This window comes from Myxine glutinosa, chromosome 7, assembly GCF_964187855.1.
Source record: "Myxine glutinosa chromosome 7, kmMyxGlut1.1, whole genome shotgun sequence".
Classification (NCBI taxonomy): Eukaryota; Metazoa; Chordata; class Myxini; order Myxiniformes; family Myxinidae; genus Myxine; species Myxine glutinosa.
This window is the reverse complement of record NC_136267.1, coordinates 190,448,465-190,473,043: the sequence shown is the minus strand read 5'-3', so window position 1 is coordinate 190,473,043 and position 24,579 is coordinate 190,448,465. Positions and strand designations below refer to the sequence as shown.

The window sequence follows — 24,579 nt, the reverse complement described above, 5'->3', positions numbered from 1 at the left end:
GTTTTTGCTTCCTTCTCATCCGAATTCTTTCACTGTTTATGTTGAAATTGAATGGGTGTTTTCAGAATCTCATAAAGGATTAACAAGTACTTCATATGCCACGTTGATATATTTCCACGTGATTCACACGCATTTATGTTCCTGGAAGGAATAACTTTCTTTGGGCAGAGCAGAGCTCAATCCATGTTTGGAAAGGAAGGTGTTTTTGTTTTCACGATTAAGAAACTTGAACCTTTCGTTGATGTCATGTGTTGCACATTGAAACGTATGACGTAGTTCAGTGTGAATTTTCCTGACGCCATCCGTTGGTTTCCATGAATCGCGTGTTGGCGTCTTGGACGTGAAGACCGATCCTTGTCGCTCGACGTGAGCAGCAGGGCGGACACGCCCCCGCGCGTCTTGGTCCAATGGGCGGTGCCGGTGAGTGGACGCGACTCATGATTGGTCGTCGAGTCGGACTAGTCGGAGGAGTCCGCGGGCCGGATTGCGAGGCGTGCCGGGCGCGGCTTTCCCTCCTTCTGAGTAATGGAGCCAAACAAGAGCCCCAAGAAGCTGCAATTTGCCACTCCTTCCATCCCAGCACAATTGGACCCACAATGTGCAGAACAGGTTGGTGAAAGTAACGTTTTACTGCATTATTCACATCGTATTTACTGTTCACTTGTACAGGAATAGCAATAAATATGGTGACGACTCTTTCTCAAGGCTGATTCTTGTCAAATGAAACACTCAGTATGTTGTTTTGCAGAAACATGTGTTATTCTCCAGATTTCTGTTTCCATGTTTTGGCACAATTTCTGGGATACTCTTCTTGATAGAGTGAAAACCACGTCAGCGTTGACATCTCAAACTGCATATAATATACCGATATGTGGAATGACATGTACAAACAACGTGCATATAGCTAATATACCGATATGTGGAATGACATGTACAAACCACGTGCATTAAATATACCGATATGTGGATTGACCTGTACAAACCACGTGAATATAATATCCCGATTTGTGGAATGACATGTACAAACCACGTGAATATAATAATTAATATACCGATTTGTGGAATGACATGTACAAACCACGTGAATATAATATCCCGATATGTGGATTGACATGTACAAACCACGTGAATATAATATACCGATTTGTGGAATGACATGTACAAACAACGTGCATATAATATACCGATATGTGGATTTACATGTACGAACCACGTGCATATAATAGACCGATATGTGGAATGACATGTACAAACAACGTGCATATAATATACCGATATGTGCATTGACATGTACAAACCACGTGAATATAATAATTTAATATACCGATATGTCGAATGACATGTACAAACAACATGCATATAATATACCGATATGTGGATTGACATGTACAAACCACGTGAATATAATAATTTAATATACCGATATGTGGATTGACATGTACAAACCACGTGCATATAATATACCAATATGTGGATTGACATGCACAAACCACGTGCATATAATATACCGATGTGGATTGACATGTACAAACCACGTGCATATAATATACCGATATGTGGAATGACATGTACAAACCACGTGAATATAATATACCGATTATGTGCATTGACATGTACAAACCGCGTGAATATAATAATTTAATATACTGATATGTTGAATGACATGTACAAACAACATGCATATAATATACCGATATGTGGATTGACATGTACAAACCACGTGAATATAATATACCGATTTGTGGAATGACGTACAAACCACGTGAATATAATACACCGATTTGTGGAATGACATACACAAACCACGTGCATATAATATACCGATATGTGGATTGACATGTACAAACCATGTGCATATAATACACCGATATGTGGAATGACATGTACAAACAATGTGCATATAATATACCGATATGTGGAATGACATGTACAAACAACGTGCATATAATATACCGATATGTGCATTGACATGTACAAACCACGTGAATATAATAATTTAATATACCGATATGTGGAATGACATGTACAAACAACATGCATATAATATACCGATATGTGGATTGACATGTACAAACCACGTGAATATAATAATTTAATATACCGATATGTGGATTGACATGTACAAACCACGTGCATATAATATACGGATATGTGGAATGACATGTACAAACCACATGCATATAATATACCAATATGTGGATTGACATGGCCTAATCACGTGAATATAATATACCGATATATATATGTGGAATGACATGAACAAACCACGTAAGTGTGGACATCTCCAATGGCATATAATATACCGATATGTGGAATGACATGTACAAACCATGTGAATATAATATACTGATATGTGGATTGACATGGCCTAATCACGTGCATATAATATACCGATATGTGGAATGACATGTACAAACCATGTGCATATAATATACCGATATGTGGAATGACATGTACAAACCACGTGCATATAATATACCGATATGTGGAATGACATGAACAAACCACGTGAATATAATATACCGATATGTGGAATGACATGTACAAACCACATGAATATAATATACCGATATGTGGAATGACACGTACAAACCATATGAATATAATATACTGATATGTGGAATGACATGCACAAACCATGTGAATATAATATACCGATATGTGGAATGACATGCACAAACCATGTGAATATAATATACCAATATGTGGAATGACGTGTACAAACCACGTGAATATAATATACCGATATGTGGAATGACATGCACAAACCATGTGAATATATTATACCGTTATGTGGATTGACATGTACAAACCATGTGAATATGATATACCGATATGTGGAATGACATGCACAAACCACGTGAATATAATATACCAATATGTGGAATGACATGTACAAACCACGTGAATATAATAAACCGATATGTGGAATGACATGTACAAACCATGTGAGTGTGGACATCTCCAACTGCATATAATATACCGATACGTGGAATGACATGTACAAACCACGTGAATATAATATACCGATATGTGGATTGACATGGCCTAATCATGTGAATATAATAGACCGATATGTGGAATTACACATACAAACCATGTGAATATAATATACCGATTATGTGGATTGACATGTACAAACCACGTGCATATAATATACCGATGTGTGGAATAACATGTACAAACCACCTGAATATAATATACTGATATGTGGAATGACATGTACAAACCACGTGCATATAATATGCCGAAAAGTGGAATGAATGTACAAACCATGTGAATATAATATACCGATATGTGGAATGACATGTACAAACCACGTCAGCATGGACATCTCAAACTGCATATAATATACCGATTATGTGGATTAACATGTAAAAAACACGCCAGCGTGGACATCTCAAACTGCATATAATATACCGATTATGTGGATTGACATGTACAAACCACGTGAGCATGAACATTTCAAACTGCGTGCATATAATATACCGACATGTGGAATGACATGTACAAACCACGTCACCGTGGACATCTCAAACTGCGTGCATATAATACACCGATATGTGTATTTACATGTACAAACCACGTGAGGGTGGACATCTCAAACTGTATGCATATAATATACCGATATGCGTATATCAGCGTGGACATCTCAAACTGCGTGCATATAATACACCGATATGTGGATTGACATGTACAAACCACGTGAGTGTGGACATCTCAAACTGTGTGCATATAATATACCGATATGTGAAATGACATGTGCAAACGATGTCAGCGTGGACTTCTCAAACTGCATATGATATGTCGATATGTGGATTGACATGTACAAACCACGTGAGTGTGAACATCTCAAACTGCGTGCATATAATATACAGATATGTGGATTAACATGTGCAAACCACGCCAGCGTGGACATCTCAAACTGCATATAATATACCGATATATGGAATGACATGTACAAACCACGCCAGCGTGGACATCTCAAACTGCATATAATATACCGATATGTGGAATGACATGTACAAACCATGTGAGCATGAACATCTCAAACTGCGTGCATATAATATATCGATATGTGGATTAACATGTGCAAACCACGCCAGCGTGGACATGTCAAACAGCATATAATATACCGATATGTGGAATGACATGTACAAACCACGCCGGCGTGGACATCTCAGACTGCATATAATAAACCGATATGTGGAATGACATGCACAAACCACATCCGCGTGGACTTCTCAAGCTGCATATAATATATGGATATGTGGATTGACATGTGAAAACCACGTGAGAGTGAACATCTCAAACTGCGTGCATATAATATATCGGTATGTGGATTAACATGTACAAACCACGCCAGCGTGGACATCTCAAACTGCATATAATATCCCGATATGTGTAATGGCATGTGCAAACCACGTCTGAGTGAACATCTCAAACTGCGTGCATATAATATACCGATATATGGATTAACATGTACAAACCACGTCAGCGTGGACATCTATAACTGCATATAATATCCCGATATGAGGAATGACATGTACAAACCACGTGAGCGTGAACATCTCAAACTGCGTGCATATAATATACCGATATGTGGATTGACATGTACAAACCACGTCAGCGTGGACATCCCAAACTGCATATAATATACCGATATGTGGAATGACATGTACAAACCACGTACATATAATATACCGATATGTGGATTGACATGTACAATCCACGTGAATATAATATACCGATATGTGGAATGACATGCACAAACCACGTGAATATAATATACCGATATGTGGAATGACATGTACAAACCACGTGCATATAATATACCGATATTTGGAATGACATGCACAAACAATGCGCATATAATACACCGATATGTGGATTGACATGTACAAACCACGTGCATATAATATACCGATATGTGGAATGACATGTACAAACCACTTGCATATAATATACCGATATGTGGAATGACAGACAAACCACGTGCATATAATATACAGATATGTGGAATGACATGTACAAACCACGTGCATATAATATACCGATAGGTGGCATGACATGTACAAACCACCTGCATATAATATACCGATATGTGGAATGACATGTACAAACCACGTTCGTATAATATACCGATATGTGGAATGACATGTACAAACAACGTGCATATAATATACCGATATGTGGAATGACATGTACAAACCACGTGCATATAATATAACGATATGTGGAATGACATGTACAAACCATGTTCGTATAATATACCGACATGTGGACAAACCACCTGCATATAATATACCCATATGTGGAATGACAGGTACAAACCACGTGCATATAATATACCGATATGTGGAATGACATGTACAAACCACGTGCATATAATATACCGATATGTGGAATGACATGTACAAACCACCTGCATATAATATACCGATATGTGAAATGACATGTACAAACCACCTGCATATAATATACCGATATGTTGAATGACATGTACAAACCACGTTCGTATAATATACCGATATGTCGATTGACATGTAAAGTTGTAAATTATTGTCATTCTCTTTCTATTTACTTTGTGCAGATCCGCAGAAGGAGGCCTACACCAGCGCGGCATGATGAGCAAGATACCATCGAAGCGGGTGGGTCCCTGTGGTTGTTACATGATTTATTTCTGAGTATCTGAGTATTTTTGATATCTGACATTTGATGAGCGTTTCCAAACTGAGAAAATTCAGCCTGCCATTATTTTCCTGAGCTGAAATAGGCACCTGCTTTCGTCATAGTCGTTAGTTTATTTGGTTACCACGAATTGGTCACTTGTCTGATCTCAACATGATTTAAACATGAAAATTTAATTTGCTGTTTCTGCCATTTTGCTCAATTTTTATTTTTTTCTATCCTTCCTTATATCATTACTCTTGCGTGTTTTTGAACAGAATTTCCTGCCATTTTTCATCTTTTGTGGTTCTTGGCATGGGAGTGGTTGTACATTTGTTGTAAAGAGTGGTTGTACCGTTTTCTCCTGCTTATGATATATTCTGTACCAGTGGTGCAGGGGTATAATCCACATGTCGACATCTTACTATAATTCACCAAATGTCCGTCTGTCCGTTCGAAGGTACCGCAAAAACGGCTCAACCGATCGCAACGATATTTTGGGTGGGTATTCCTGGGACACCTGGGAGTAAAATAGGCTATATTGTTTTTCCAAGTTTTCCAATTTTCCAAACACGATGGAATAATATTTACCGATATGAACAGTGATGTGGCTTTCATTGAAATTCCACAAATACTGTTTAGATTTTGATGACAATGATGAACCTGCCGTGAATGCGGAAGTGGACAGGTGACGGCAATGTGCGGGTTTGATAATATCCAAATACAACCGTCATTCGTTCGTAATGTTAAATCGTTAAACGTTAATCGTGTGAATCGTTTTTTTGGGGTTTTTTTTTTGTATACAACATCGAGGCTCGTGAAAGAGCTAACATTAATCACACAAAAAGTCAAACCGACACAAAAACACGAAATAAGGGGAGCGGTAGACAAGATGGGGAGAGAGGGCGAAGGACACAAACACAACATTTGAGAGCAGGGACATCGAGAGAACTGTGGGAGGGAGAGGGCTTGGGGGGAGGTGGGAGAAGTATAAAACATATGGACACTGCAAGGACTTCCAGGAAAGAAGTTGGAATTTCGAAAAAGTGTATCTGGGGTGAATTAGTGGGCATAGAAAAGATCAAGGTTTTGGATGGGGGAAGATAAGAGATGGTGGTGAACAGCTGTTTTAAAACTGTGAAACAGCTGTGAACAGCTGTGAAACAAGCCTTACAGACCTGGAGGAAGGAGTGGGATTGAAGGGAGTGGGGGAGTTTGTTCAAGAGGCAGGAGAAAAGGGGAATAAAAGAGTGAAGGTGAGCAGAGAGCCTAGATTTTGGCAGTTTAACCATAATAGGGTTGCTGGCAGATCTTGTGCGACCTGTAGGAATATTTGGGGGACAGAGCACAGAGAGAGCTGGGGGAGCAAGGCTGGAGAGGAGTCGGTAGAAGACAGAAAGACCACCAACCTGCCTGTGGTGAATGAGTGAAAGGCCCTCGGAGTTAGCTTCATCGCAGGAGATTCCAATGATTCTGAAAGCTTTGGTTTCAACAGCGTGAAGTCGAGCTAGGGGTGAGGCAGGAGCACCGGCCCAGAGGGGGGAACAGTATTCCATTGAGCTGCGGTTGAAAGCCTTGTATGTGGTGAGGAGCTCAGGTGTGCCAAGGAAGGACTTGCCCAGTCGGCGACTGGCGTTGGAGGCCAGCTTGGAAATGTGGTTTTCCCAAGAAAGATCATGGCAGATAGTGAGACCCAAAAGCTTGAGCGGCAGAACTTCTTGGAGAGGATTGTTGAGAAAGTAGATGGGAGGGTTTTCCAGTCGGTCTTTTCGGAGAGACATAGTAAGAGTGTGAGATTTGTCAGGATTGAAAGACATGTTCCACTTGTTTGACCAGTCTGTTTTTGTCCAGGTATGCGGAGAGATAGGAGGCTGCAGACTGCCGATCTGAGGGATGAGAAATGGAGCGGCAGAGAGTGGAGTCATCAGCAAAGAGATAGAGAGGATTTTCCAGAGAGTAGGAGAGATCATTGATGAAGACCAGAAATAGCACAGGGCCCAGAACACTACCTTGTGGAACTCCAGCCAGAACAGGAAGGGGCGATGAGAGAAATCCATTCAGGGGCACACGTTGACTACGACCAGAGAGGAAGTCCGCAAGCCAAGCATGGAGATTTCCCTGGATACCATAGGAGGAGAGTTTGGTAAGCAGAGCTGGGTGCCAGACCATATCGAAGAGTTAATTCTTGAGTGTGGAGAGATAGTGCTTCCTGGCACTCCTGAGGGTAGACACACACTTGTTCCGAGCTTGGTGGAAGGAACTGAGATTGCCTTCAGTTGGATTTGCCTTCCAAGAGGCAAAGGCAAGTTGTTTCAGGGCAACTGCCTCACCACAAGATTCAGTGTATCATGGACGGGAGGAAGGGTAAGATAACTGAAGATGAGATGGGATAACTCTGTGCATGAGAGAGAGCAGTTTGCTTTGGAAGAATTCCCAGGAAGAGTTGATGTCAGAGGCAGTATAGATGGGAGACCAGTCCAGATGATTGATGGCTGCTTGCAGACCGTGCCAGTCAGCCTGAGTGAAATGCCAGACTCGGCGACGCTGAGGAGGCTCTCTGAGAATGGCCAGAGAGATGTCCACTTTGACAAGCACATGATCAGAAGAACCGATTGGAGCAGAAGAAGAGCAGCAGACATTTGCAGGGAAATTAGTCATAACCAAGTCTAGAAGAGAAGATACTCCATTGACTGAGATCCGGGTCAGGAAATTGAGAGATTGTGTCAGTCCCAATGAGTCACAGAAGTCCTTTGCTGAGGTGCCATGACTGGTGAGAGAGGAACCCACACCCAGCCAGCTGGCATGATGACAGTTGAAATCGCCACATATGAGGGAGAGAGACTTGGGATGAGTTGATAGAAGTTAGTCCATGTTGTCAGACAGCAACATGTAAATAGAGTCATCACTGTTTGGAGGACGGTACAGAACACATATGAACAAAAGGTGGGAGGGGAGAGGAAGCCGTAGTTCGAGGTAATCCTGGGGGTGGGGTGGAGAGAGGACAGTGCAAGGAGAGTGAGGAAGAGTTTTTGATAAAGATAGCAACCCCACCACCAGGACGAGGCTCCGGTCTATCATACCGGAGGAGGGAGTAACCAGGAAGAGATAATAAGGAAGCAGAGACATCTTGAAGGAGGAAAGTTTCTGTTAAGCAGATCAAGTCTGGATTGTCAAAAGCAACCTGAATGGAGAGATCAATCAGGTTTGAGTGAAGGACCTGGCTGTTTGAGGTCCATATCGTTAATGAGGAGCGAGGGGGAGCATCAGGTGCAGGAGAGGGGAGGGGATGGGTAGGGTCAGATGAAGGATGAGAGGGGGAGGTAGGAAGAGCAGTTGATGGTGTGTCAGAGAATACAGAAGACTTACAAGAAAGGGAAGGATGAGGAGGACGAAGGGTTTGATGGTGATGGGATGAGGCACAGTTGGGGGTTCTTTGAGGGGGGGGGGTGCAGAGGAAAGTAGAAGTTTGGGGGATGTGGAGGTAAGAGATAGAAGGGAGATGAAGTGGGGAGGAGGCAGCTTTGAGAAGGAGGTGGGAGGGGGGAGAATTGGAGAGGGATGGTAGGGTGGGGAGATTTGAAGGGGTGGGGTGAGGAGGGAGTTTTGAAGGGGAGGAGTTTTGGAGGGGAGGGGCAAGGGGGGCGTTTAGGAGGGGAGGGGCAAGGGGGGAGTTTAGGATGGGAGGGGCAAGGGAGGAGATTTGGAGGGGAGGGACAAGGGGGGAGTTTAGAAAGTGGATGATTCATGAAAGACGAACATTGATAACAAATTGCGTTTATTGTGATTTTCAAGTTAGAGATCCTTATAAGAATGATGGAGGAGGGGTGGAATGAATTTGAATTTAGAGCATGTAGTGATTTAGAATTATAAGAGATTGAATATTTTTTTGAAATGGAATGAGTTGGAGAGGAAATTGAAAAGAGCCTTTTAAATAGGAAGAAAAACAGCATGTTGTAATATACCACTGAATAAAACACTGCAGGGGAAAGTTTAAACATATTTAAACAGAACCGTGAAGAACAGTCTTATATTCACAAAAATACCAATGGGGAGAGGGCCTAGAGGGACAACCATGAGTCACGTGAACAGGGCAAAAAGGTGTCAGCAAAAGGAACAGGGCAAAACAGATCTGGGGAATTGTTGAAGTATCAATTGATGATTGGAATTGAGTGAATACAATTATGATTTTGAATTCGTAATTGTATTCACCCAACTGTACGGAACTTCACATCAGGATTTAAATATTTGTTTATGTCACGAATGTTGATAAAAGTTTATTTTTTATATTAATGGTATTTCATTTGTGATTGGAGTTATGCTGTTTGGAATGAAAAAAGAGATATCGAGTTCAAGTGAATGACGAAATGCCATGATCGTTTCTACTTTCTAAACGTGAATTTATCCACGTGAAGGACTTCCATCCACGCGGATGGCCATATGCAGATTCGCCATTGACTGGGTATGGAACAAACGTACCCGTTTGTTTGCCAATGGGTACATTTTTCATGGAAGTCCTTCACGAACTTGCTGTCCATGTCTGACGTGCGGCTGAAGGTGCTACAGGAATGTGGAATTTATTGGTTTCATGCTTTAGCATTCGCCGTTTCTGCATTGTCTGTTTGCTTTTGGCCTCCCACCCATGCGTAGCACGGGTCCCTCACTAGTCCATATAGTCCACATACCAGTGCACTCAACTACGAGCTATCCGGTGTGGCTTTGACCTCCGACCCAATTATAAACTGTTGGAAATTTGCGTTGTAGGCTGAAAGTAGCATCACAACGTGTATTCCCTTGAAAGGACATTAATCTATGTGTCCCATCTGATACCATTAGTTGGTTGAAGATAAGTATCCCAAGGTGTCTTGCAATCATGTAAACTCAAACTACAGCAGGTAACATCCCCAACTTCCAACTTTCTTCCCAGGTCATTTGTCAGTCCTTACTCACTGGTTTGTGAAAAGCTTGGGCCAAAAACGTCCCAGCACTGTATATTATCTTTTATATTTGATAATAATTTTAAAACATTCTGAAATATATTGTTGCCGATCCAGGGGTCGGCGCTCCCCTTACCAAGGGGGGGTTAATCCCCTTGTCTTTCAAACTGGCCGATCCCCCAGTCCTGGAAATTATAACGCTCCTTTGCGGGGGTTGAGATTGGCCAGGGTGATTGGTCAAGATGGATTCCCAAATACCTGCGTGCCAATCTCTCCGCAAAGCAGGGAGATAATTTCCGCTCGAACCACGGACAGATGGAAATTGCCGAGCAGTTTAACAATCCGCGATTCGAGCCGTTAGCAATAAGACTAACCCGATTCTGAGCGGTTCTAATTGTGCCACGTATACTCAATTGAGGAAAAGACGAAAGCGATCGAATGAGAGGAAATCAGAGGGTAAGAAAGAACAAATATGATTTATTACTATACTGTACAATAAAAGAGGAAACGAAAGAAGGGCATACCGTATACAAGAAGAAGAGCAAAAGGACACAGGGGAAGCTTACAGTCTTAAATATCACACCAAGGACAATACAGATAGACTTACACGAAAGGGGAATAGCAGGAAGGAGGAGAAGGTCCAGGCAGATGGCAGGGGAGGAAGGTCCAGGCAGATGGTTCAGGCATTGAGGTCCGGCTCTAGGTTCACGGTCCACTCCGGTCCACACTTCAGTTCTGCGGCGAAACCCGGCAGGCAGCGCGGTTGGTATTGCCGCGGTAGCGGACCGACTCTCTCACTCAACTTCGTGTCTGGTCTCGTTCTTGACCCAACTCTCTCTTCTGCTCTGTCTCGCAACCTCTTGACTCACCGCGGCTCTTTGGCTCTCCCTTCTGCTCTGTTAAGCAAAGTATCCACTATTTTACACTTGTATGATGTGTAATGGGGTCTCCTCTACCTGCAGAGACAACTTCAGTGCAATATAACAATTTTTGGTTCTTGCGTGACAGGTTAAAGGCCAAAAAAGGGGGTATTTTTGGCATTAAAATGTAAAGTAGTTAGACTATGACATTTCTTTGATCAACTATTATTAGCAGGAAGGTTTTGAGGTGTCTCCTTATTTTTTTATGTAAAATGTAAATGCTAAGGTTTATTTCAGTGAAAAAATTATCGCTCTACCCCTCTTCATTGCGGAGTAATTGAGATGGGAAGATGGCGCTATTTTCAAAGTGAGCTCAATTTGAGTGGAACTAATTATCACTCTACTCCTTTACAAATGGTAACAGAATAACTATATCTTTTGCATTTTTCTGTTGTAGATACCATTCTCTGTTGAAGTCTATAAGTAAAATTCAATAAACATATCACATCATAAAAAATTTTGTATGAGAAAATGATCAAAAAATTTCCGTCACCTTATGTCACGTCCGTCACACCCTAATTTATTCAAAAAGTAAGAGTTACAAAAATATGAAAAAATATGCCTGAGACAGCTTCAACCATTAGCTATTCTCAAACATCAAATGATTAATTTGTGCCTTCATGTTAATTTGTAGAAGGGGAAAATAATGATTCCGTCCCCTGAAGTGTCACATCCATCACGCTGTGACGGATGTGACATAAGTACCAGAAATGACAAACGGTACTACTTTCATGCATTTAAATACATGTACTTAAAGTTATAATGAAACAAGATGTTATTTAGGTCAGCACCACGTCACGTCGGCCCGGTCAGCACCACAACACGTCGGCCCGGTCAGCACCACACCACGTCGGCCCGGTCAGCACCACACCACGTGGGCCCGGTCAGCACCACACCGCGTCGGCCCGGTCAGCACCACACCGTGTCGGCCCGGTCAGCACTATACCGCGTCGGCCCGGTCAGCACCACACCACGTCGGCCCGGAGCCTGGCGCGAAGTCCAAGGACATCAGCACGTCATCCGAAAACAGCTCCGGTTGGTGTGAACCACTCGGTCAATGGCGCGTTGTGAGATGGCGCGTTGCCATGTCATTGGCTTGACATGGTGGTGCATAATGCAAGTAATGTGGAAAATAGCCATTTATTGTTGATACACTATCCTTGTTGAGTCTCAAAATTAGATTTTCACTTACCTTGATGTAATTTCATGTTGTCAGGTTGTCACAGTTTACAACTGACATGTTTGATGTGTTTCTGTTATTTGTTCTCAGCTTTCATAGATTTTAGAAAGACTGGTATCATGTAAAGAATTTCTGTCATGCAAACTATCATTTATTATGGAAAAGTAACAAGTATCTTATGATTTCCATACATTGTCGCTTATGTCACGTCCGTCACACTGAGGTGATATTGCCTTTAATGTTAAAATACACTGTACTTGGTGAACTAAGAGGGGTATATCGTATAAAGCCATGAGGCATACAATAGATTTTGAGAGTATTTTGTACTCATGACCCCTAAAATTTGCCAGAGGAAAACTGTTCATGGTAGATTGTGGTAGAGGGACACAATATGGCAACACCAGCAAACCAATGTTACATTTTTCCATCACAGACTTACACTTAGTATTTTTTTCTGATAGTTTTCACCCCTCTGCATCTTCAAATGCCAAGTAAATAATATTAATTAGAGTTAAACATTGCTCGTCACATGATCTTATCAGTGTGACGGACGTGAAATAAGATATTGAATTGTCTAATTCACAAGCCTCCATTTTAAAAGCAAGGCAAGCCGTTATCTTCTAATCATTATTCTTGTACACGTGGACCCTCATACTCTAAAATAAAGCAACAGACAAACTGTTTAAAGGTAGAAAATTTTCCACTGCTGATTTTTACATAAGTGTTCCATTTTTCGTGACTTCACTCATATATATATATATATATATATATATATATATATATATATATATATATATATATATATATATATATATATTGTCGTGTGACTACCCTGTAGTGAACACCGCAGGGTGACATGGATGACCAACGAGCTTTACTCCCAGGCATTCAATTCAATGGCTGACCTTTGTTACACACGAGGGAAAAAAGGATGACGAACTTAACTGGATGGCTTCCACCCGACGTCCTCGACCCTGCAATAAATCAACTCAAACCGACATGGAATTAAAATGTACAAAAATACCAGATTTATCTATCTATAATTCCAGTAATCTCTGTGTGTTTGTTTGTACGTTTGTACGTTTGTACGTTTGTTTGTCTGTGACCGCTGTTTCTCGACAACCACGGGTCCGATATACTTTAAACTTGCCAGGTATATTGCTGGGGACCCGAGGATGTGCCTTTTCAAGGTTTCATATTAATCGGACAATTACTTACCGAGCTATGTCCAAAAAACGATTCAACCAATCAGAGAGCAGCGAGCTATCGCGTGTGCCGAACGTGGCGGACACACTCTGCCTCGGATGGCACATTTGAGAGCGTATTCATTTATTTCACGTTTGCAAACTATGTTGGCGCTATGTTGGCGTTAAACTATGTTTTAAAACTAATAAAAACCCCGGGGGGATTGTCACTGTACTCGCAAGCCGTTCGCCGTTCGCTTTGGCGTTGCGAATGGACCAAAACATTTCATGCACCAAACCATTTCATGTAAAGCGTTCGCCGTTCGCTTTGGCGTTGCGAATGGACCAAAACATTTCATGGACCAAACCATTTCATGTAAATAGAGGGGGGGATATAATTTTAGATATAGATATAGTACGGGCATGCCCTAGTTAAAGAAAATGCCGATAACAAAGAAAACACGATAAAACAAAATGCCTAATTGGAGCGCCCCCATGCAGACGCAGACCTGAATACAGACAATGGGAAATATAACTGAAAATAAATACATGTTTGTGTGGCACTTAGCTCTGAGCAGCTCTTGAACCTAGTCAGGAATCATCAAAAATCGTCTGAGGCCTCTACGTCCTTGCGCGCGAAAACCACAGGCTGCACTCCGTGGGTGCGAACTAGGCCTCACCCACACGCTCCACTCACTCCTGGCTTCGTGCGCGAAGCGAACAGGCCACACCCGTTCGCTCGTCTCTGCTCGGGAAACCGCAGTTCTCGGTCCGCAGTTCCTCCTCCTCACGATCACGATGAAGATGTCTAGTGTAGCAGCATAGCAAACCTGTTGTGCATTTTGTGATACAAGCACCAAATTTGGCACAAATGTACATTAATATGTTGCGAACATTTTCAGATATTGGGCCACTTGAAATTCCGTAATTTTTTTTTTCAAATTTTTTCAAATTTCGTAATTTCAAATTTTTCGGGTGACACCGTCACAATTTCGGTCTTCGAGGCCGGCCGATATAGTGGGGCGGCTTAGCCCAAATATTCAAAATAATTGTGCATTTTGTGATACAAGCACCAAATTTGGCACAAATGTACATTAATATGTTGCGAACATTGTGTGGTCAGCAATGAAGACGAGAGTCTGAATTACATGTATGCAAAAGACCTTGTGAACCAGTGAAGCAAATACACGGGTAAGCATGAATTAAATCTAGGGCATGATATAATTTCCATGATGTTTACCTCTACACTCAATGGTGGAAGGAGGTAATGTTTTGATCCCAGCTTGTCTGTATGTCTGTTTGTCTGTTAGTCCACAAAATTCCAGACAAAGCTTGTAGTAGTGGTAGTTGTAGTGGTAGTGGTGATAACAGAAATTGTTATATAGAACTGAACTTATATTATTATTATATGCAGAAAATAACTTCATTTCTATATGCCCTGCAGTGGACAGGTTAATTGGTTTATGCACTGAAGGGGTCACCCTGGTGTGCACTGCTGTGTTCTGCCTCACTGAGTTGTTCAGGTATGATGTACTCAGCACAAGCTTCCGGTCGGCCCGGAGGTGGGGGTGCGGGGCCTGTCACGGAACGTCAAAACAAACGGCCTGCCGGGGCCGCCCAAATGTCGGGCGTGAGGGGCGCGTCCACTAATGGAACGCCTCTCCCTTCCCAGATCGAGGGCCACGTGGTCAGGAGAACCTCGTCCCTTCCGGTCACACTTTGCCTATCGGCCGGCCTCGAAGACCGAAATTGTGACGGTGTCACCCGAAAAATTTGAAATTACGAAATTTGAAAAAATTTGAAAAAAAAAATTACGGAATTTCAAGTGGCCCAATATCTGAAAATGTTCGCAACATATTAATGTACATTTGTGCCAAATTTGGTGCTTGTTTCACAAAATGCACAATTCTTTTGAATATTTGGGCTAAGCCGCCCCACTAGTCGGAACATGACCGTTCACCACCGGATCCAGCAATCGAGAGATACAAAATCGTGGCTGCTCCCAATGAACATCCCTCGCCCAAGAGCGCACCGTATATATCCCCGTTCTTTAAGAATGTCCTTCCTCCGGAGCACGCCAACACAAGAGAGAAAGCCAAGAAGATGAAAAAGAAGATGAAAAAGACAAAATGTCGGGACACGACTGTTCGTGATTAATCTTCCTTGTGCAAGAGCAATAAGCGACCGTTCGCTATGGGATCCAGAACGAGAAGAAGCAAATGTCAGCCGAGCGTTCCTTTATTGTCAAGGCTCTTACGTCATCTCACAACGTCTCCGTGTCCGTTCCTATCAGTGAGTCCCATCTTAGCAGTCTTTTTGCCAATCAATCCCGGACCAATCACGGCCCTGCCTGATTGAGGTGGTGATGTAGCGGCTGCGGCACCAGCGGTCGTGTTCGATGCCTGGTTTCCGGTTGGTTTTCAGGTTGGTTTTTAATTAGTGTCATTAATTATGGTGCCGATTGCTTGGCTTGGCTATGTAGGGGAGTATCTACAGAGGATAACCGTGCACCTCCCCCCCCCCCCCCCCCGCTCCACCTGGACTCTACCAAACCAACTTTTTTAGCTTCCTTTTATGGTCCTATTACACATTTGAGATGTTAACAAAAAAAATTCCCCGGCACTCTGGCGATATTCAAGATGGCGTCCAACATGGCCGCCAAAATGGGTAAAATCATAGAATATGGTATATAACATCTCAAAAATGCGGCAAATTGGAAAAATAATCATTGGAATTTGGTTCCTGATCATTAGTTACTAGTTTCTGATAATTGGGCTTTGTTGCCATTTTAAAAAATCCAAATGGCGTCCAAAATGGCCACCAAAATATGCAAAATCATAGAAAATTATATTTAACAGCCAAAAACTGTGACAAAATTGTAAATTATTCATTGGAACAATGTGTTTCTCATCATTAGTAACTAATACCTAGTGATTGAATTTTGTTACAATGCTTAAATTCCAAGATGGCATCCAAAATGGCCACCACAATAGGCAAAATCATAGAAAATTGTATATAACAGCCTGAAGCTAAGAATAATATTCAGTACATTAATATTTGGATTCATTGTAATATATGTTCCTGATTATTAGAAACTAATAGGCCTATGTGGTGATTTATGTTTTGTTTCCATCCATAAAATCCAAGATGGAGTTCAAAATTGTTTTAAAAATGGTAAAATCATAGTAAATATCAAATGTCAGCTTCAAATAATCATTAATGTAATAAAAATAGAGGGACAGAACCATGGAATATTCGTCTTGTAATTCTTATCAAGGATGTTTATTATTGTTATCGTACTTGGAATTGAAGATGGTGGACAATTTGAAAGCCAGAAAACACACACCCACACACACACACACCCACACAAACACACCCCTATACACACCCCGATGCACTTTGAATATTTGCACATACACAAGTATTATGTGTACTAATCTTTTTATGTGTATTTTTTTTTCTCTTTCCAGGTTAGATGAGTTAGCTTAGCAAGACCGTAGCTCGTCAAGATCAAGATCACAAGTCAAGATGTCAGACAAGCAAGAAATAGTTTAATATAATTGTCAAAAGAAATTGTTGAAATGGAAAGAAAACGCAAACGGGAACATTGTGTCATTCATATGTCTGGAATAAAGCATGGATCGCTCACATATTTTTCAGACTTGACGAATCCAAATGATAGATTGGCACTTCTCAAAAATATACGGGATCGTCGCTTAGCTGAACTACCAGGTTCTTCATATCGAATGACAGATATCTGTCAGGGCATTCCTGATGAGATCCTGGAGAACGAGGTCTATCACCGAGGATGTTACCAAAGATTTACCCTGAACCTACATAGGTTAACAGCTAGTGAACCATCTAACGATCCTGAAGCTCTTGGACCATCTCCCAGCCAAGAAGGAAGGGTAAAACGCAAGAAACCATCAGAAAATATCATTTTTGAACCTGATTGTATTTTCTGCAATACTGAAGGCCGAATCCATGCGAAAAAGGCAGGCATCGACACAAAGGAAGGCACCTCTTCATTTGAACGTGATGGATGGCAGAAAGTGCTGCAAATAGCAGAAGAGAACAATCATGAGTGGCTCTTAAGGCGAATCCGAGGACCAAGACTGTTTCGCTAAATTGGGGGATAACTGGGAAGTTCAGCAGAGTCTGTTTGAAGACCTAGAGGAGTTTGTGTGCTTCTTCTTGTTCCCTAGGCAGAGAGATGTCGATAAAGTTCGTGCTGTCATGTTGAAGAAAATGGTTGGGAGAGGGGGAAGTGATTAAGTCATCGAGTAAAGTGGACTTATCTGAGCTACCACCCTGCAAGCAGTCGCTTAATCCTCACATCAGACGGGCAAACTACAGGAAACGAGCACACACACCCATGGTAGATATGGTCCAGGCAATCTAGCCCATTTTTTCACTCAACTTGGAACAAATTGCAACAATTTTTTTTGCCACAATGCATTTCTACAAGGTCCCCAGAACAACATACTAAAAGTCCCAAGCAATCCCAACATGGGAAATATGTCTAATTTGCATAATCCAATATGGCCACCAATCTGCAATTATAGAAGTTAGTAATAGCAATGAAATAATAATTATAACACTAATTATAATTATAATTATACTCTAATAAATAATAAATAAATACTCCAATAAATACTCTAATTATAATTATAACACACTAATTTTCACACTCTTTACTCAAGAACAATTCATCCAGTATATTGTGGACAATGTTGACCATAACGTAGCAACACTAGATGGCACCGGGACATTTCATGGCATGGGCATCATAGCTACTGTTACACCACAAATAAAGACCTCCAGACCTGTCCCCAAAGTGTCTGTTACAGCTTCGGACATTGCTGCAGTTGGCCGTATCAACATTGAGTACTTCCGTATCCCTGCAATGATGCCACCACTCACCTATCTGCCACTTGTACACACGGCAGCGGATGATCCGACATCTCAACTTGACATTCTATGGAAAACCTCCCGATTTCTTCGCTCTCCAAGACCAGCATGGTCTGGTATGATGCAAAAATGTTCCATCATGGCGAATATCCAGGACAGTCTTCTGTGATATTCCTTCCAATGATTGATCTCAATCCTAGTGATCCAAATTGTATCTATTCCACACTAAAGTTTGTGTCAGCTCAGGCCATGCGACATGGTGTTACTCCTGTCCTCACATTCGATCAACCCTTGTATTGGAAAGCATTATCAATTGTTCGATCTCAACCAGTTGACAGTCATCTCCGGCGAATGGTCCTCAAACTGGGAGGGTTTCACATGGAAATTAGTTTCCTGGGTAGCATCGGGCATCTGATGGCAGGTTCCGGATTGGAAGAAGTCCTTGAGGTTGTGTACGCTAGTAACACCGTGAGCCACATGTTGACTGGCAAGGCTGTGTTCAGAGCAGTCCGTGGTCACATGCTAGTAGATGCTGCACTGAACACCATCCTTCTGTCCAGCGCATACAATGTACCAGTGCCATCCAAAATGAAAGCAGAGGACCCTGATGAAGTGATGACAGGTGATGATGTCGAACAACATTCTGACACAACTGACTTGACCATAGCAGCAGAAGTATATGACAATGCAGTTTCCTCGACAACATCTGTAGAAAATGTGTGTTTGGCAGATGTGTGTCTGGACCAGAATTCAAAGCAAACTGAAGGAAAAGAAGGATATAATGACCACAATGCGGACCGCAGAACTCTGGGTACAATATCTGTAAATGGTAGACATTCTACAGAGGTTTCTCAAGGCTGAACGCACAGGCAATTGGAAAATGCATCTCCAATCAGTACATGAAATGTTACCATACTTTGCAGCATCTGGACACACACTATATGCAAAGTCTGCATATATCTATCTTCAAATGATGTTAAATCTGCCAGAGACACACCCAGAAGTCAACCAGAAATTTGAGCAGGGATACCATGTGGTGAGACGCAGCGACAAATATTGGTCAGGATTGTCGACCGATCTCATTATTGAACAAGTGCTCATGAGAAGTGTTAAGACAAGTGGCAGACTTACAAGAGGAAAGGGGATGACAGAAACCCAGCGATTGGTGTGGGTCCTATCTATGCCAGCGTGTGCAAACATCAGTGATGCCATGCAAAAGCTCAGTGGTGTGTCATATGAAACCAGTGACCAACACAAGGACATATTATCAGCAAGACAAGCTAGAGATGTCAGCGACACCCTTGACCTCATCAGTTATCTTGAAAAGAGAAACCCATTTGTTAATAACAGTACACTGCTGAACATTGCAAATGGCATGACAGCCCAGGAAGGAGTCAATGTTGAAATATCAAGAGAGGTTGGTGAACGGATTCTAGCGTCAATGGTTGGGAAATCTGCCTGAGTTTGTCTTCCGAAAAGCTGATCAAGCAAAGACATTCGGTACAAGATCAACTCTCAAAATCAAAGGCGAATCTGTGAAGGTGGATCCACAGCTGATATTCCAGAGGCTGATAACTGTCACTGAACGCTGTGAAGATGTTCCATCACTGTTCAAGTATGAACTCTGTAGTTCCTGCATTATTCGAATCTTCCTCCCTTCCACTGCAGGCCAATAAGGCAACTCTTGCTGATGCTATCTGGAAAGTCATCCCAGAGAAACAACGAGGACCTACTGAAAATGTCCAGTACATCCTTGATGGTGGTGCTCCACTTCACAGACTACCCTGGCCAAGAGGTTCTACCTTTGATTATGTGTGTGATCTATACACCAACTATGTTGTACAGAAATATGCTGATGCTGCTGTTGTCTTTGATGGCTACAATGATGACCCATCAATGAAAGATGCCACACACATGAGAATAACAGGAGCCTGTACTGGTGTGACAGTTCACTTCGTGGGTGAAATGGTGATTCAATCCAGAAAAGAGGATTTCTTGAACAATGCGAGGAACAAACAGTGCTTCATTTCTTATCTGAGTGACAAACTGGAGACAGCTGGGTGCAATACATTTCATGCGAAGCAAGATGCTGATTTGTTAATTGTTCAAACAGCTGTCGCCTCTGCACGAACAACAGACACTGTCCTGGTGGTAGATGACACGGACTTACTCATCCTTCTTATTCACCATGCTGAAATGGACGCACATGACCTGTTCCTGATACCAGAACCAAAGCAAACTTCAAGAAAGAACAGGATTTGGAACATGAAGCAATCAAAGAATTTGCTTGGCAGTGATGTATGTGACTGTACGCTGTTCGTACATGCTATTCTTGGTTGCGATACAACTTCTCGCCTGTTTGGTTTGGGAAAGGGTCCAGCACTGAAAAAAATCATGAACGATGCCTTCTTCTATCAACAAGCTGAGTATGATAGACCTGAGCCTCGTCCAGGAGGGGGGGTTGCTATCTTTATAAAAAACTCTTCCTCACTCGCCCTGCACTGCCCTCTCTCCACCTCTCCCCCAGGAATACCTTTGGCTACGGCTTCCCCTTCGCTCCCACCTTTTGTTCATATGTGTGTTGTACCGTCCACCAAACAGTGATGACTCCATCTACATCTCGCTGTCTGATAACATGGACCAACTTCTATCTACCCATCCCAACTCTCGCTTCCTCATATGTGGTGATTTCAATTGTCACCATGCCAGTTGGCTGGGTGTGGGTACCACTCTCACCAGCCATGGCTCTTCAGCAAAGGACTTCTGTGACTCACTGGGACTGACACAATCTGTCAATTTCCCGACCCGGATCTCAATCAATGGAGCATCTTCTCTTCTGGACTTGGTTATGACTAACTTCCATGAAAATGTCTGCTGCTCTTCTTCTGCTCCAATCGGCTCATCTGATCATGTGCTTGTTAAAGTGGACATCTCTCTGACCATTCTCAGAGAGCCTCCTCAGCGTCGGCGAGTCTGGCATTTCACTCAGGCCAACTGGCATGGTCTTCAAGCAGCCATCAATCATCTGGACTGGTCTCCCATCTCTACCGCCTCTGACATCAACTCATCCTGGGAATTCTTCCAAAGTAAACTGCTCTCTCTCATGCACAGATTTATCCCATCTCGTCTTCAGTTGTCATACCCTTCCTCCCGTCCATGGTACACGGAATCTTGTGGTGAGGCTATTGCCCAGAAACAACTTGCTTTCGTCTCCTGGAAAGCAAATCCAACGGAAGGAAATCTCATTTCCTTTCACAAAGCCCAAAACAAGTGTGTGTCCACCCTCAGGAGAGCCAGGAAACAATATCTCTCCGTTCTCAGGACAGAACTCTCTTATCTGTCTCCCTCTTCCAAATCCTGGTGGCGTCTAGTCAAATCTGTTTCTGGTGTTTGTTCCCCCTCCATCCCCTCCCTCACCTCAAACGGCCACACGGCTGACTCCGCGCGCGAAAAAGCTGAATGCCTCAACTCTGTGTTTGCCTCTAAATCTTGTGTCCCAAACCCATCCCTCTCTGTACCCACCGTACCCAGTCGTACCCAGCTGCTCCTGGACTCTGTGCCCTTTCCTCCTGACAAGGTGGGAAAGTTTCTGTCAACCCTCGACTCTGATTCTGCAACTGGACCTGACGGCATCAGCCCACCGGTCCTAAAATCTTGTTCTTCTGCTCTTTCACTCCCTCTCTCTGTTCTCTTCACACTCTCTTTTGCTCAAGGTCATCTGCCATCTGCTTGGAAATCTGCCAACATCACCGCTTTGCACAAAAAAGGTGCAAAAACAGATCCCAGCGACTACAGACCAATCAGCCTTCTCTCAATTATCAGTAAAGTCATGGAATCCATCATTGCTTCAGATATGAAATCTTTCCTCTTCTCCAATGGCCTGATCTCTGATCATCAATTTGGTTTCAGACCGGGTCACTCTACTCTGGACATGCTGCTTCTGCTTTCTCAGCAATGGATGGAGGTCCTCAATGCCAAACAGGAAATTAGAGCTGTCTCCCTTGACATATCACATGCCTTCGATACGGTCTGGCACCCCGCTCTGCTCACCAAACTCTCCTCTGTTGGTATCCATGGAAATCTCCACGCATGGCTGGCGGACTTCCTCTCTAGTTGTAGTCAACGTGTGGCCCTGAATGGGTTTCTCTCATCTCCTCTTCCTGTTCAGGCTGGAGTTCCCCAAGGCAGTGTTCTGGGCCCTGTGCTTTTTCTGGTCTTCATCAATGATCTCCCTGACTCTCTTGAAAATCCTCTCTATCTCTTTGCTGATGACTCTACTCTCTGTCGCTCCATTCTTCATCCCTCAGATCGACAGTCTGCAGCCTCCTCACTCTCTGCAGACCTGGACAAAATCACAGACTGGGCAAACAAGTGGAACATGTCTTTCAATCCTGACAAATCCCACACTCTTACAATGTCTCTCCGAAAAGACCGACTGGACAACCCTCCCATCTACTTTCTGAATAATCCTCTCCAAGAAGTTCTGTCACTCAAACTTTTGGGTCTCACTATCTGCCATGATCTTTCCTGGGAAAACCACATTTCAAATCTGGCCTCCAAAGCCAGTCGCCGACTGGGCATCCTCCGTCGTGCGAAGTCCTTCCTTGGCACACCTGAGCTCCTCACCACGTACAAGGCTTTCATCCGCAGCTCATTGGAATACTGCTCTCCCCTCTGGGCTGGTGCTCCTGCCTCACACCTAGCTCGTCTTCACGCTGTTGAAAGGAAAGCATTCAGAATCATTGGAATCTCCCGCGATGAAGCTAACTCCAAGGGCCTTTCACTCACTCACCGCAGGCAGGTTGGTGGTCTTTCCGTCTTCTACCGACTCCTCTCTGGCCTTGCCCCCCCAGCTCTCTCTGGGCTCTGTCCCGCAAATATTCCTACAGGTCGCACAAGATCTGCCTGCAACCCTCTTATGGTTAAACTGCCAAAATCAGGACTCTGCTCACCTTCACGCCTTCATTCCTCTTTTCTCCCGCCTCTGGAACAAACTCCCTCACTCTCTTCAATCCCACTGCACCCTCCAGATCTTTAAAACAGCTGTTCACCACCATCTCTTATCTTCCCCCATCCAAAACCTTGATCTTTTCTATCCCCGATAATTTCACCCCAATTCCACTTTTTGAAATACCAACTTCTGACCTGGAAGTCCTTGGTGTCCTTGTGTTTTATACTTCTCCCACCCCCCACCCCCCCACACCTTCCCACGCCTCCTCCCCCCGAGCCCTCTCCCTCCCACACATCTCCCTGCTCTCAAATGTTGTGTGCTCTCAAGTGTTTGTGTGCTTCCCATTCTCGTCTTCCGCTCCCTCTTTTTATATATTTTGTTTGTCTGGTTGATTTGTTTGTGAAGTAAATGTCAGCTCTTTCACGAGCCTCGATTCAGTATACAAAAAAAAAAAAAAAAAAAAAAAAAGCTAAAGTTTTCAGTCAAACACATCAAATGGAGGAGAAGGTTATCGCCAAGGCAGGAGAACATGCACTATTGCACTAGTGTCGTTGTAAGGAGGATCTGAGGAGGAAGGATTGGACACCTTACGGTACAAGCGGTTTTGGGAGAAGGTCACCAAGAATGTTTCACATGTAGAGCCACAGACCCTGCCACCCACCTCTGCAGCTGCAAGATACCATAGCCTTCGTGTGTACCACCAAATACAGCAGTGGAAAGGGATCGATCTAAATCCACTGGAGTGGGGATGGCACGTAGTAGCTGGACATTGCCTACCAATACTGACAGATCAGGCCGCAGCACCATCAGCACTCCTGGACGTCATCTG

The 24,579-nt window shown here is 42.9% G+C and overlaps 1 protein-coding gene across 3 annotated transcripts in view; it reads left to right on the top strand.

Annotated features, from left to right (window-relative positions):
• The first annotated feature begins 485 nt into the window (after positions 1-485).
• Positions 486-24,579, top strand: part of LOC137431910 (protein phosphatase 1 regulatory subunit 1A) — a 99,330-nt gene continuing 75,236 nt past the window's right edge. For all 3 annotated transcript variants that reach the window (XM_078782640.1, XM_078782639.1, XM_078782638.1), the window contains exons 1-2: positions 486-609; positions 5,594-5,651. In XM_078782640.1, the coding sequence (XP_078638766.1) occupies positions 526-609; positions 5,594-5,651 (142 nt within the window). In that variant the 5' untranslated portion in view covers positions 486-525. The remainder of the gene's footprint in view (positions 610-5,593; positions 5,652-24,579) is intronic.